The sequence below is a fragment of the Lethenteron reissneri genome, chromosome 8, assembly GCF_015708825.2.
Source record: "Lethenteron reissneri isolate LAM-NWPU_2019-01 chromosome 8, ASM1570882v1, whole genome shotgun sequence".
In the NCBI taxonomy this organism is placed as follows: Eukaryota; Metazoa; Chordata; class Hyperoartia; order Petromyzontiformes; family Petromyzontidae; genus Lethenteron; species Lethenteron reissneri.
Genome location: NC_083786.1, coordinates 6750223 through 6760906, shown reverse-complemented (window position 1 = coordinate 6760906; position 10684 = coordinate 6750223). Strand labels below are relative to the sequence as shown.

At 51.9% G+C, this 10684-nt stretch overlaps 2 protein-coding genes across 2 annotated transcripts; both read left to right on the top strand.

Annotated features, from left to right (window-relative positions):
- The first annotated feature begins 448 nt into the window (after positions 1–448).
- Positions 449–6140, top strand: LOC133362447 (pseudouridylate synthase RPUSD2-like). The gene is given in 5 exon segments (XM_061581398.1): positions 449–471; positions 724–1174; positions 1176–1417; positions 2558–2822; positions 3511–6140. Coding segments are annotated over 4 exon segments (1701 nt in total). The 5' UTR covers positions 449–471; positions 724–805; the 3' UTR covers positions 4336–6140.
- A 2341-nt stretch (positions 6141–8481) lies between these two features.
- Positions 8482–9457, top strand: TOMM5 (translocase of outer mitochondrial membrane 5). Its single transcript, XM_061547136.1, has 2 exons — positions 8482–8746; positions 9304–9457. The coding sequence occupies exons 1-2, from the start codon at positions 8626–8628 to the stop codon at positions 9336–9338; spliced, it is 156 nt and encodes a 51-aa protein (XP_061403120.1). The 5' UTR covers positions 8482–8625; the 3' UTR covers positions 9339–9457.
- Positions 9458–10684: the final 1227 nt, after the last annotated feature.

Sequence of the window (10684 nt, the reverse complement as noted above, 5' to 3'; positions counted from 1 at the left end):
GGGACCAAACGGAAATGGGCGGGACTTGTAGACTAGGGGGCGGAGTTAAAAGGAAATGGGCGGGGATTGAGAGAAAAGGGGCGGAGCCAAGACGAAATAGGCGGGGATTGTTGAATAGGGGGCGGAGCTTGTGGGATAGTGGGCGGGGCCAAAATGAAATTGGCGGGACTTGTGGAATAGGGGGCGGAGTTGAAAGGAAATGAGCAGCGATAGAGGGCGGGGCCAAAAAAAATGGGCGGGAGTTGTGGGATAGGGGCGGGGCGCAGGGGTCAGCCAAGAGAGGAGAGCGAGCGTGAGGCGAGCCAAAGATAAAAGAGGAGGAGTCAAGGGACAAAGTGGGCGGGGCTTGCGGAGGAAGAGGCGGGGTAAGTTATGGGGCGGGGTTAGAGGGGGGAGAGCAGATGGGGTTAGGTGAGGGGAGGGGGGATTTATATTCTGGGGTCAAAGGTCGCCGGAGCCCACGTGCGCTACGTGAGTTCTGTTGCTGCTGCTGCTGTTGTATGTCGAACGGAGCTGAGAAAACATGACAACTTTTAAACCACACGAATATACTTAACAAGTTTACGTTTTATAGATCACGATATGCAACGTGTCATTTACAAACCGAATGATAGCGGGCGACGGAACTGTCAAAGCAATCGGGTCTCGGTGTCCCGCTTGCAGCGGTCGAGTGTATTTATTACAGCACTCGAATGTTTGTTTGCCGTCGTGGACTTGTCTTAGAGGGCCTCACCAGCTCGGCTCGTTGAGCTTCAGACGTGTGCCTCGTTCAGCTCGGCGCGCCAGACAGCCCGAGTCCGAGACGATGGACGACTCCGCCGACGCCGCCGCCGACGCGACGAGACTCGCGGAAGGGAGCGCCGAGGCCGGAGACGCGGACCCTGCCGCGGCAGCACCCTCGCCTCCGCACGCCACGGGCTCCGCAGGGCCGCCGAGTGTCGCCACGAAGCGCAAGCACGGCCAAAGCGCCTGTGCGGCGACCGGGCAGCGGCAGTGTGGCGATAATGATGATGGCGGTGATGATGATGGAGGAGGAGTAGGAGGAGAGGGCAAGCGGCCACCGCGTCGCCACAAGCGCAGCCGACATCAGCGCGTCTCCGGCGAGCGCCACGTGCCGCCCCCCACGAAGCGCAACGCCGGCGTGAGCTTCGGCGCGGAGCACTTCGCCGAGGCCGGAGTGCTACGTCGAGGCCGGGCTGCGCCGGGTGCGGCCCTACCGCTTCGACTTCAAGTCGTACTGCAAGGGCCGCTGGCTGGGCCGCACCCTCGGGGAGGTGCTCGCGTCCGAGTTCCGTGCGCAGGGTCCCCGCTACTACGAGGCGGCGTGCGCGGCGGGCAGGATCACCCTGAACGGGGAGCGCACCTCGCTCGCCGTGGTGCTGCGCGACAACGACCTCGTCCGGCACACCGTGCACAGGTGAGGATGGACACCTGTGTGTGGGGGGGAGGGCGGGGGGAATGGAGCTTCCATAGCTCATCGGATTTCTCCAGGATCAATAACGATTCTGAGGTAGCGGCGGAGACGTCTCGCCCCGGGGCAGAGTCGTCCCCCTCGGTCCAATCGCCCCCCTCGGTCCAATCGCCCCGGGGCAGAGTCGTCCCGCGATGGGGCCGTGGTGGCGACGCGCGCTTGTAAATCCATGAACTGTGGAGGCAGCGAGGGTTGGTGGGTCACTTATGTAAATATTGCGAAACTCTCGTACCCCTTGGGCCGTCGAGGAAGGGCCGTCTCCCGGCACGCCAGGATACGGCGGTGGTCACGGCAAAAATGTGGACTCCGCCTGTGTGGATGTTGAACTTCTTTCGCACCGTACGTAACCAACCGCGGTAATGGCTTGTTGGCCACCTCGCACGCGTGGGTTTCTCTAGGTGCTCCGGTTTCCTCCGACATGTGATCGCTAATTTTCTGAGAACACCTTAATATGTTTGGAACCGCAGAGCTTGAGTAATTGTTGGCGCCGGATCATCGCGTGCATGTCTGTGGTTCCTCGTGCCTCTGATTCGTTCTCCTTCTCTGCGAGAGTGAGCCAACACTGTGCGATGCGTCACAAGTTGTCATTTTTTTAGTACGTAGCGCATTTGCCGCTCGTTGCAGAGATTCACAGTTTGAATTCCACCGGCCGCCCTGGTGTAATACCGCGGTGTGTGTGTGTTATCTTGACAGCCATCGCCAGCATTGTCATCATTACAATTATAATAATGCCGTTCACTGAATAAAGAAGGCATTGCTGAGACGTGTGACTTTGGCAGCGGAGTGGCAGTGATGGGAGTTATGGGGTGGCACCATTCTTCCCTACACCTCTGCTTCTTTCCTTTGCCAGCATAATTATTATAATGATTAACTATGTTTATCCAGCGGAAGAGGAGCTTCCTGCATTGGGAGGTTCCTGTAAAGGTTCTGTGTATAGTTCTCTTCGGCCCTCTGCCGTGGCAACTTTCCCTACACCTATCGCACGTTGTCTGACATCTTCACCATCACGTGACCTCGTCCGACCTCCTACGCCACGTGACCTTCATTCCGTGACCCCCGACTCTCCCCCACCCCCTCCCCCGCAAGGCACGAGCCACCCGTGGCCGCGGGCTCCGTCACGCTACTCGCCCAGACGGACGAGCTGGTCGTGGTAGACAAGCCCTCGTCCATGCCGGTGCATCCGTGCGGACGCTACCGCCACAACACGGTCATCTTCGTGCTGGGCAAGGAGCATGGCCTGGCGCCGCTGCACACCGTGCACCGGCTCGACCGCCTCACCTCCGGCGTGCTGCTGTTTGCGCACACGCTCGAGGCCGTGCAGCGACTCGACCGGCAGATCCGCGAGCGAGAGGTCAGCCCCGGGGCCAGAGGGGAACGGGGGTCGTGACCCCTAGATGGGTTCGCGTTGGGCGGTGACCGCTCTCGCACACGGCAGCGTTGCCGCACTTTCCAACACGCGCGTTTGTGCTCGTGTTTGATGAGCTATCGTAGTATTGCCTTCAGAGCCACAACAACCACAACGTAATGACCTTCACCTGCAAAGACGATACTTTTAGCGCTGGTTTTTTTTCGCCAAGTTTCCAGAATGTTTTTTTAGCAATCTCGCCGGTTTTTCTAACAGATAACTCCCCAATAGAAAAGCAAATTTACGCAAAACATGTATTTATATTGGATCATCTCCACGAGAGTGACTGTGAAGCCCCTCGTTTCAGAGAGAGAGACTGAGCCAAAGCATGAACACTTTCAACCTGAGTTGCAACACGTTAAAACATTAACAGTCACAGGATACGACTGTGTAGGTTTTCGCGGTTGCGCTGCGTGACTCTCCGATGTGTCTTTGAGTTGTTCTGCGTGATGTCTGACGTTTCGTTCCACGTGCTGGGAGCTTCTTCAGGAACCAAATTACATTGGACACCAAGCCGAATGACATGAACACGTGGGAGAGCGTTGCAGTGACAGGAGACCCTCATCCTTGCCTTTGACCCCTGACTCCTGACCCCTGATGCCTGTTTCCGCCCCCGCCTCGCTGACCCCACCAGGTGCAGAAGGAATACCTGTGCCGCGTGGAGGGCTGCTTCCCGGGTGGCAAAGGGGAGGAGGCGGAGGAAGTGGTGTGCGCCGAGCCGGTGCTCGTGGTGTCGTACAGCGTGGGCGTGTGCCGCGTGGACCCGCGCGGCAAGCCCTGCCGGACCACCTTCACGCGTCTCAGTTACAACGGCCGCTCCAGCGTGCTGCTGTGCCGGCCCGAGACCGGGCGCATGCACCAGATCCGCGTGCACCTGCAGTTCCTGGGCCACCCCATCCTCAACGATCCCGTGTACAACGCGGCCGCGTGGGGGCCGGCGCGTGCCCGCGGCGGCACCATCGGCAAGAGCGACGAGCAGCTGCTGCAGGACCTCCTCGCCGACCGCCGCCGGCTTGGCGAGGAGGTGACGGAATACGGTGACGGTGGTTGCGGCGGCATCGGCAATGGGGAGGGGAGTATCGTCGGCGGGGGCATCACGTGCAGCGGAAATGACGATACTGCAGAGAAGAGCAGTGGCGGTGGTGGTGATGGTGGCGGCACAAACGAGCCGGTTATGAGGTCGTCGGAAGCCGAGGACCCATGGGCTGGCGGGCAGGACCCTCTCTGCAGCGAGTGTCGCCAGACTCGGCCGGACCCCAGGCCCGATCAGCTGATCATGTTCCTGCACGCGCTGCGCTACCGCGGCCCCGGCTGGGAGTACACGGCGCCGGCGCCAGAGTGGGCGAGCGCCGACTGGCAGGAGCCCCCTCGCCCAGACACGGAGAAGAGCGATGGGACACCTGGGCAGAATGAGACACTGGCCAGCACCACCACCACCACCACACCTGGGCACAACTAGACGCTCGCCATCACCACCCCTGGGCAGACTGACGCTCTGGGCTTCACGTGACTGCAGCACACGGTGGTGGTGGCTGCTACAACGCTCAGCAAAGCTTCTTGAAGCGACCTCGGTTATTTTGGTAAAGTCACGTAACTTTACCGAAATAACCAAGAAGATGAATCCCTGCAGTCACGAAAGCTTTAAATCGAAAATTCTTGAATCGCGTTGTGGCAAGCGATCAAATCGCTCCGTTGTCCTGGTAAATAGTACACGATGTGTTGTATCATAGGCCCCGGCAACTTTGAGTTTAAATCGTGGGCATGGTGGATAAACCAGTCCTGGATCATCCACCACCTTTACCTAAGCCACACCGGTTATGTTTCGTCACACATCCTCTTGTGACACGGCATGGGGAGGTCTTCATCCAGCAGTGGCTTGACAAAGGTGCTTGTGAATTATATTGTTTGTTGACTTAATTTCCTCATTCATGTGGGTTTCGGTGTGAGGTCCCGAAGTATTTTTATTGTCGCTCTGCAACACTTAAATTATGATTTATTTAGGAAGGCCTCGACAAGTCTCAAGATTCCCTTTTCCCCGAAGGGTTCTGCCCTTTCGGGAAATTTGGCCGATTCCTTTTAAAATAACCAAATCATCTGGTGATGCTGCTGCTTCTGTGTTGGCAATGGTGCATAAGCACATTTAACCACAAAAAAACTCAACACTTTCCATAGCAATGTAATAAAACATTGGTTTTTATTTTAAGGCAGCGTTATCTCCAAATATATTGAACCTTTTTAGGCACTCGGTGTATTTAAATAATCGACGCTTCATGTGAGCAGAACAGCCAGAGTACGTGGAGATAACCCACCATGCACACGAGGGAAATCGATCTGCACAGATGGGTTTGTGAACCCGCTTGCCGTTTTGTGGTCTTGTTGTCATCACGCGTACACGCGCGAGTCATTTACGTTTGATCCGAACACCCTTGTCTCCAAAGTGCTAGATAATGGGCATTCGCGATCGCCGAGGGGAGTTTGAACTATTTTGAAAAAAAAAAACTGTTAAACAAAAAATAAACCAGACTCGAAATATATAAATGGACTGTGTTTTTCGACGATTAAAACAACTCAACAAATTCTTACTTTGCTCAGATTATCCCCACACACACCTCGTCTGATGGTTAAAAAACCGAGATTTATAAACAATCCACATTCACGAGGTGAGTTAGGAGGGAAGAGCGCCGAGTCAGCTTTGTGCAGCATCACTGTGAAGCACTGAGGCAGGGGCGCTTGCAAATGAGACTCCTATTCTGTCGATGTCCGCCAGCCACGAGAGGGCTTCAGCAGAGAGTTCGTGTCATTTTGCTGTTCCTCCGTCGAAGGTGGTGCCGCAGGCTCCAGTGGTTTTACTCTTCGGTTCATAGTTTGGGTTGCATGGGCACGATCGCATTACTGTTGATTGTGTGTTGCTGCTGCTGCTGCTTTTATTGTAACAAAACACGAGCCCACGATACAGCACGCTGCGCCGGGTCGCATAACCGGGTTTCACATTTATCTGGGGAGGTAAAAGGTGGGGGAGAGGGGCCTGCTGCCCCCACCAAGTGATGATGTTGCTTGTCATTTGGTTCTTTCGGTTAAGTCACGTCTAAAGATAAAATAATAAATTAAATTAAATAATAGCATACGACGTTTCGATTGCAACACAAGCAATCATCATCAGGTATAATGAAATAGCGACATAAAATCTAACCAGAAAACTATAGACAGACATATTAGCAGACAGATATCACCAAGATACATAGAGGGAGCAACACAGGTAACAGAGAGGGGTGATCATCTCTGTGGGGTGGCCTTAAATAGACAGAGGGGGGAGGAGGCAGAGAGAGGGAGGGGGTTAGAGAAAACATTTGCATATCATCTGTCTGCTAATATGTCTGTCTATAGTTTTCTGGTTAGATTTTATGTCGCTATTTCATTATACCTGATGATGATTGCTTGTGTTGCAATCGAAACGTCGTATGCTATTATTTAATATAACTTATTATTTTATCTTTAGATGTGACTTAACCGAAAGAACCAAATAATTCCTGCAGTCACGAAAGTTCTAAAATTAAGATTGATGTTGCTTGTCTTTAATTTTCCATTCGTAAAGGAGATGTGTGCATCGGCCTGTAGATGTTCTGATGCGGTTGACGGTCACACCAATGTGTTCTAAGAATATCAAAGCCAGGAGGTTGCGATGTTTGGGCCTCGGATGAGGCGTTCATTCTGGACGTCTGCGTTGATTCGCCAGCAGTACTTCCAGATCTGGGTGAGATTTTAGGATGGTGGCAGCAGCGTGATCCCAGAAGGGGGATCGGGTCTTTAGTTCAAGTTCATTAGGTATAGCCCTGTGAGCCATTCAGCTCTTGAATCGGGTGCAACCGCAACAAACAAAAAACAAAAACATGAACAAAAAACATCTTAAAGTGACTATGTGACTAAGTGCAAACAGAAAATTCAAGAAAAGACAGCAAAAATATTGCAGAAAAAACACCGTACACCAACGCTGTGTGCAAAAATCTCAGTGGGATGCAAGTCAAACAACAACAACCACAAGACAGCTTAGATTAAGGCCATCAGTCTAACTCTGTACTACAACAAACAAACATGGTTAAACCAAACATACACTTTTCGAAATCACCAAAATAAAGCCATGAAAGCAATGAAAAATCAATCAGGAACTGTGACGGAATTTTCACAATAAACGGCATAAACAACATGTACTACCAAAACCCTGCAGCCATAGCTGGCTGCATGAGTCACTCCACAACAGCAGGAGCATCAATCGGAGTATTGTAATTTTTCAATGCACCTTTTTAGTGAGTGGCGAGGAACTTTGTAGAGGTTTTGGTTGATGAGTATGTGGTTTTCGTTGGAAATAAAATGTGTTAACTCCCTTGCAGTAGTGTGCACATGTGTCTTGTCGATATTTGGTGGCAGAATGCTCGTCACAACAGGGAGCCAGGGGATTGGTGTCGGTTGTGGTGTGCCGGTTACAATGCGCGGTGCGTGTATGTAGTTGTGCGTCTAGCGTGTATGTGTACGGGCTTCTGGACCCGGCTGGAGCTCAGTGGTGTGCCACGGAGGAGGCCCGGTGAGAGGGTGGCAGTTCGCAGCGCGTCAGCTGAAGCGTCCCCTGGTCGTTCCATGCAAGTGTCGATAGCAGGGCGATTCTTAATTTGGTACTCCCACAGATCTGTTTCACGTGGGGCTTTTGACGGCCAGACTTCTATCCATAATCGACTCTTATCCTGGTCGCACGAGTTCTCACCCGGTTAAACAAAAGAAACTTAAAACTTGATTTTTGTTTTACCCGAAAAGAGTTTGTAGGTGTAGAAAAAGTGGTTTTAATGTGAACGTTCAATAAAAGGGTGCCGCCTAATAGCAGAAAATTACCAATGTCCTGTTCTCGTGGAGCGTTCTGTGTTTGAGTAGTTCCATGGTGATTTTTCTTAACCACGGGTTGTCGTTTGAATGTTGGTAAAGCATTTGAAATTGTATTTGCTTCTAAATGAGCTTTTAAAGGTAAAATGCAATGAAACAGCGCCTCCTAGTGGTAGAACAGCGCCTCAATACAGTACAGGCAACATTTTTAATTTGTCTACTTGTTGGCTCTTTCAGTAAAGTCACGTAGAAGGGAAGTAATAAAATAATAAAACATAATAAAACAATTCTCACGACGTTTCGGCCACGACGCAAGCACCTGAGGACGGCTGCTTGCGTTGTGGCTGAAACGTCGTGAGAATTGTTTTATGTTTTGTTATTTTATTACTTCCCTTCTACGTGACTTTACCGAAAGAACCAAGAAGATTGTCTACTTGTGTTTCTTCCCTTGTGATGCGACTTTGTAGGATGAACGTTGAGATGTATAAGGGGCACGTGGTGACCAATAAGGGTCTGAATTGGTCTGTAATAAGGTCGGGCACTGACAAGGGGTTTGACAGCCATGGATTCTGAACAGCAGCGACCAACAACAACACAGCGACGGATAAACGTGAGCACGTGGCCCACCGTCGCCACGTGCTCCACCACGAGTCGCATTCACGTTTCCCCGCACGCCGTCACACGTGACTTCTAATGCGCGGTCCGGGGCCGCCGGGCCGCTCGTTACGTCACTTCCAGGTCACGTGGCCCTCACTTCCTGCGCGCGCTGCACGTGACGACGTTACAGCCGGCGCGCGGCTCCGGCGAGGGACACGTGGGTGACGACCTCTTGACCTATTGACCCTTTGACCGTGAACCTCGGTACCCCACCACCCGAATTGCGATGTTCCGCCTGGAGGGGCTCGGTCCGAAGCCGGACCCCGAGGAGATCAAGAGGCAGATGCGTGCCGACGTGTGGAGCACCGCGCGCAATTTCCTCATTTACGTGGCCGTGCTGCGAGCAGGTGAGGGAGGGGGGGGGACTGCTCACCCACAGCATCCGCATCGTCGTCATTAACATCATCAGCCGTTCACAGGCCACCGTTTGTGTCAACTTCCTCATCCCCATGTCGCATTCTCTCACGGTTCGCATTTTCAGTTAACCGTACTATCAACATCACGTCAGCGCCGATATCAACGACGTCATTTCATCACCAATATTATAATCGTCATCAAAAAACGTAATCTGCGTCATCGATAACATCTTCGAGGTCAGCATCAGGACATCAACATGGTTAACTCTGCACGTTGAGCTTCTTTCTCACCGTACGTAGCCCAACCGTGCGAATTGGAGGTGCGGGGAAGGTCGTTGTCATGAACATCATCGTCATTGTCAATCCACTGGGGTGGGTGGGGGGTTATGAGGCCAGAGTGTGAATTCCTCGGCTCCACGTGTCGTCATCTGCAATATGAAATACGTGCAAACTCGTGTGTGCAAATACTCGCCTGTCCACGCATCGACCACCAGCCCCATCGCACACGTAGAGCGGACACCGCGCGCGTTGCGCCTTCTGTTCCGCAGCGCCGTTCGTTCTCCAGCAACTGGACAAGATCTGAGTGTCGGAGGAGGTCTCGTCCACCATGAGGACAAGACGGACCAAGACGCGCCGCCCTTACGCCCTCGCCCAGCCCAACATAAATCCTGTTCCTCAATAAACCCCACCGGCTACCATCAACCCTGTCCTGTGTGTGTCAGTTACAGTATTTGTCATTGCGAGTGGTGTGTTCATCAAGCGAGTGAATATTCACGCACACACTGGCTTTACGTGTGATTATTCATTACACAAAGCCGGTGCAAGTAATGATCGTGGGTTTCCAGCACCATCCCGCCTCACCCCCCCCCGCTTCATATCCCAGAATCTGTGCAGTTGCCTTTTCTGCGTAACTCAATTGGCTCAGCCTAGTGTCCTTCGCTCATTTACAGAGGGGAGGGAGGGGCACTTTCGCCGATAAGATATCGATGTCAGTAAGGTTCGTCACATTTGAAACCATTGAGGTTTGACAGTACGATGATGATGCAGACCTGTCAACATCTTACCAGTGCCTACCTTATTACACACCAATTCAGGACGTTTTTGGTCACCCCGTGCCCTTCTAATTCTCAACGTTCATCCTCCAGTCCCATCACAAGAAACACATTTTTTGTTGCCCGTATTAAAACGGAATGTACGCCATACGGATCTGAAAACTCAATTTCCCTGTACAAGAATACGGAGTAAACCGTATAGGTTGAATCGTAATAGGTTTTTACCCTTTCAACTGGTACAAAACTGACACCTTTATACAAGGGATCATGTTTGCAATAACCACAACACAAGCAGTCAAAACGCCAACAAAAAGAAACAACTCTGATAATGATATGCACTGTCCTCAATCATTAGAGTTTATTTTTGTTTGCATTTTGACTGCTTGTGTTGTGGTTATTGCAAACATGATCCCTTGTATAAAGGTGTCAGTTTTGTACCAGTTGAAAGGGTAAAAACCTATTACTATATTTTGCCACTGGTAAAGGAGGTCTCAGTGTTACCGTACGGGTTGACGGCTACAATGACTGGGGGGTGTTTCGAGTCTTGTCGAGGGCCGCACGAAATGGGCCACCAGGGGCCGCCAATGCCCCGAAGATTCGCACCCACTGGATTCGATCTTCACGATGTGCGGTCACGATTCCGTTCAAGAACAAATGTTTTTGTTTTCTCTCTTTCGTACTGAAATAAAATGACGTGGGCAAAGTTTGCCAAAAATAACACTGAAATATAGCAACATTCATGATGAAAACTAAAAGTAAGGAATATACGTACACAGGCCAACACAAATTAGACATCTAGGGGAAGAGTATTTTAACAAAAGTGCTGTGTAAAACGTTAAACTTGGGTAAACATTTTGCAACTTTTAAGACTGCATAA